Raw genomic sequence first — 2,983 nt, forward strand, 5'->3', positions numbered from 1 at the left:
CATCCATGTTGAATACTCTTTGCGGGTCTTCAAGAACGTCTGAATTATCCTTTAGTAAAATCTGTACTTCAGAAAACCAATTACGAATATATTGTTCAGTAACAGCTGCTCTTGTCTTACTTAAGTATTCAGCTTTCTTCGTAGATAAAGCAGGGTGTCGTTTCATAAAGTTCTCAAACCATTTACGTCCTGGCGTGTTATTTGTAAATGGAGTTTCTAAATTATCGGTTTCAACAAATTTTTTAACTGAATTCAATAAAACATCTTTTGTGATAGGGAATCCCATTCGACATGTTTCCAACAGCCAATCCACCAAAATAGCTTCTACACGAGAACCTAATACTGATTCACGACCTACATGTCCAGTGGTCACTGGTGCTTCACCTCGAATTTTATGTCGCAAAGTTGTTCTTGGTACTTGATAAATTTTATTTGCTGTCGAGACTGGTGTACCATTCTGAATAGCAAGTAAAGCTTCTCGTACCTGTGTTGGTGAATACAAAAATAATTTCCTCTTTTGCTGATGATTTTCCTTGGTTATGGAAAACTTCTGTTTCTTTTTAACGGATTTATCACACTTTCTTTTTAGCATTTTAAACTGAAAATGTAATAATAAAATAATAGTATTCAAAAAAGCTTCATAAGGCTTAGTATCTCAAAGATTAGTCAGTATTTTTAAAGTTATCTTTCTTTTTATATTAAGTGGCCAAAATTAGTGCAAACGTTATCCCAGTTCTGGCCATCTTATGGCCACAACGGGAAAATGCGAAAAAACATGCTCGGTTTTTGGCCAGCTTGTTTATTAACAAAAAGCAAATTAATTTTACAAGATCGCATTAGCAGATTATATTTTAAAAGAAACTTAACCTATATACGTCTCATTTCTAGTGTACACAAGTATATACTGTCACGTTTTATTAAAAAATACACTACATTCTATTTACCGAGTTTCGGGGATTCTTATCTTTTGTTAGAAGAAGACTGTGTCTTTGATATACAGTATAACAAACTATTTTTTTGCAATTTAAAAGAAAAACGTAATGTTGATTGTCGCACTCACATGACCGAGAAAATAGTTGCAAAGTGAATATGTCGCGGTTGCTGCGCACTGCAGCTAATGTTAAACTAGAAAATTTTAATAAACGACGAAGGTGGCCAAAATGGGCGCAGTGGCCACAAACGGTGCATTCACCCTAGTGTTGAAATCAAAGAGCGTTCGGATCACTAAAAAAGTTTGAAGATAAAGTATTAGAAACATTACTCAATCAAGACTTGTGTTAAACGCAAAAAGAGCTCGCAGAAACATTGGAAGTTCCTCAACAAGCTATTTCGGAACGACTCAAAGCTGGGATACATCCAAAAGCAAGGAAACTGGGTCTTATATGAATTGAAACCGAGAGATATTGGATGACGATTTTGCATATCCAAAATGTTGCTTGAACAATACAAAAAGATTTGTCTCAAAGTCTTTTCTGCATCAAATTATTACCGGGGACATAAATGAATTTACTACGACAACCTAAAACGCAAAAAATCGTATATAAAACCTGGCTAACCGGGAACATCAACGCCGAAGCCGAATATTCATGGTGCCAAGGTAATGCTCTGTATTTGATGGGATCAGAAGGGTGTGATCCACTATGAGCTGCTAAAACCTGGTCAAACCATCACGGGAGACTTCTACAGGCAACAATTGATCCGTTTAAATCGAGCCATAGCCAAAAAACGTCCAGAATATGCGACCAGACACGAGTAATCTTTTACCTTGACAACGCTCGGTCTCATGTTACTGTTCCGGTTAAAAACTATTTGAAAAATAGCGGTTGGGTAGTTCTGGCTCATCCGCCTTATAGCCACCTTGCCCTTTCCAACTATCATTTGTTTCGATCGATGCAGAACGCTTTGACTGGAATACGCTTTACTTCAAAAATTGGCTCGATTCAGTCTTGGCTTCAAAAAATGAACGCTTCTTTCACGACGGAATCCATAAATTGCCAGAAAGATGGAAAAAAGTAGTGGCTAGCGATGGACAATACTTTGAATAAGGTATTAATTCATTTTATCGTTTAAATAAATGCGTTTTTCAAGTAAAAAAACGGACCGAATTAAGTTGTACACCCAATATTTTAAAAAACATTCTGGAAGCTCCAAGTAGAGTAGACAATAATTTTCAACTGGTTCAAAAACTAAGGGGTGAATGTTTGGATCCAGATTACATTTTCATTTCTTTAGATATTGTTTCCTTGTTTACCAACATTCCAAAAGAGTCAGCATTAGAAAGTATCTTTAACAGGTGGGAACACCTTACGAATGCTTGCAGCATCCGGAAAAAGGAATTTTTGCAGGCTATCAGGCTTGTTATGAACTCCACATATTTTAATTTTGATAAGTTCTACAAACAAAAATTTGGCACCCCCATGGGTTCTCCAGTTTCACCTATAATCGCTGACCTCGTTATGCAAGATTTGGAGGCTAAGGCTTTTGAAAAAATCGGAATTCGTTTATCATTTTACTTCAGATATGTGAATGATATAGTTATGGCAGTTCCAAATAATTTAGTTGATCTCACATTAACGACATTTAACTTGTTCAACCCAAGAATGCAGTTTACTTTGGAGAGAGGGGGCGATAGGATAGTTTTTTTAGACAACTAAAGACAACAATCATTATTAAAAACAACAATAAGTTGATGTTTGCTTGGTTTTACAAGCCCACTTATTTAGGCCAATACTTAAATTTTTTTTGGCTCATCTTTATAACAAAAAAGAGGGACTGTCATGAGAATGGTTGACAGGGCATTTTTATTATCTGACGCCAAATTTCATCAAGAGAATATTGAGTTTATTGTTAAAACGGACGGGATCCGATAGCACACGGTGCAATAACCCACCAACCAATCATCTTGACTTATCTAACTCAACCAACGGAAAAACTCTAGACATCGGTCACTGTAAGTGGTGGTGGGCTATCGGTCCCGTGCGCA

General features: G+C 36.4%; 1 protein-coding gene across 1 annotated transcript in view; it reads right to left on the bottom strand.

Moving 5' to 3' along the window:
- LOC120356997 (tigger transposable element-derived protein 1-like) overlaps window positions 1-592 on the bottom strand; it is a 1,669-nt gene extending 1,077 nt beyond the window's left edge. The window contains exon 1 of the mRNA XM_039446173.1: window positions 1-592. This exon is cut by the window's left edge and continues 957 nt beyond it. Within this exon, the coding sequence (XP_039302107.1) occupies window positions 1-592 (592 nt within the window).
- Between the last annotated feature and the right edge of the window lie 2,391 nt (window positions 593-2,983).

This window comes from Solenopsis invicta, chromosome 2, assembly GCF_016802725.1.
Source record: "Solenopsis invicta isolate M01_SB chromosome 2, UNIL_Sinv_3.0, whole genome shotgun sequence".
NCBI classification, from domain to species: Eukaryota; Metazoa; Arthropoda; class Insecta; order Hymenoptera; family Formicidae; genus Solenopsis; species Solenopsis invicta.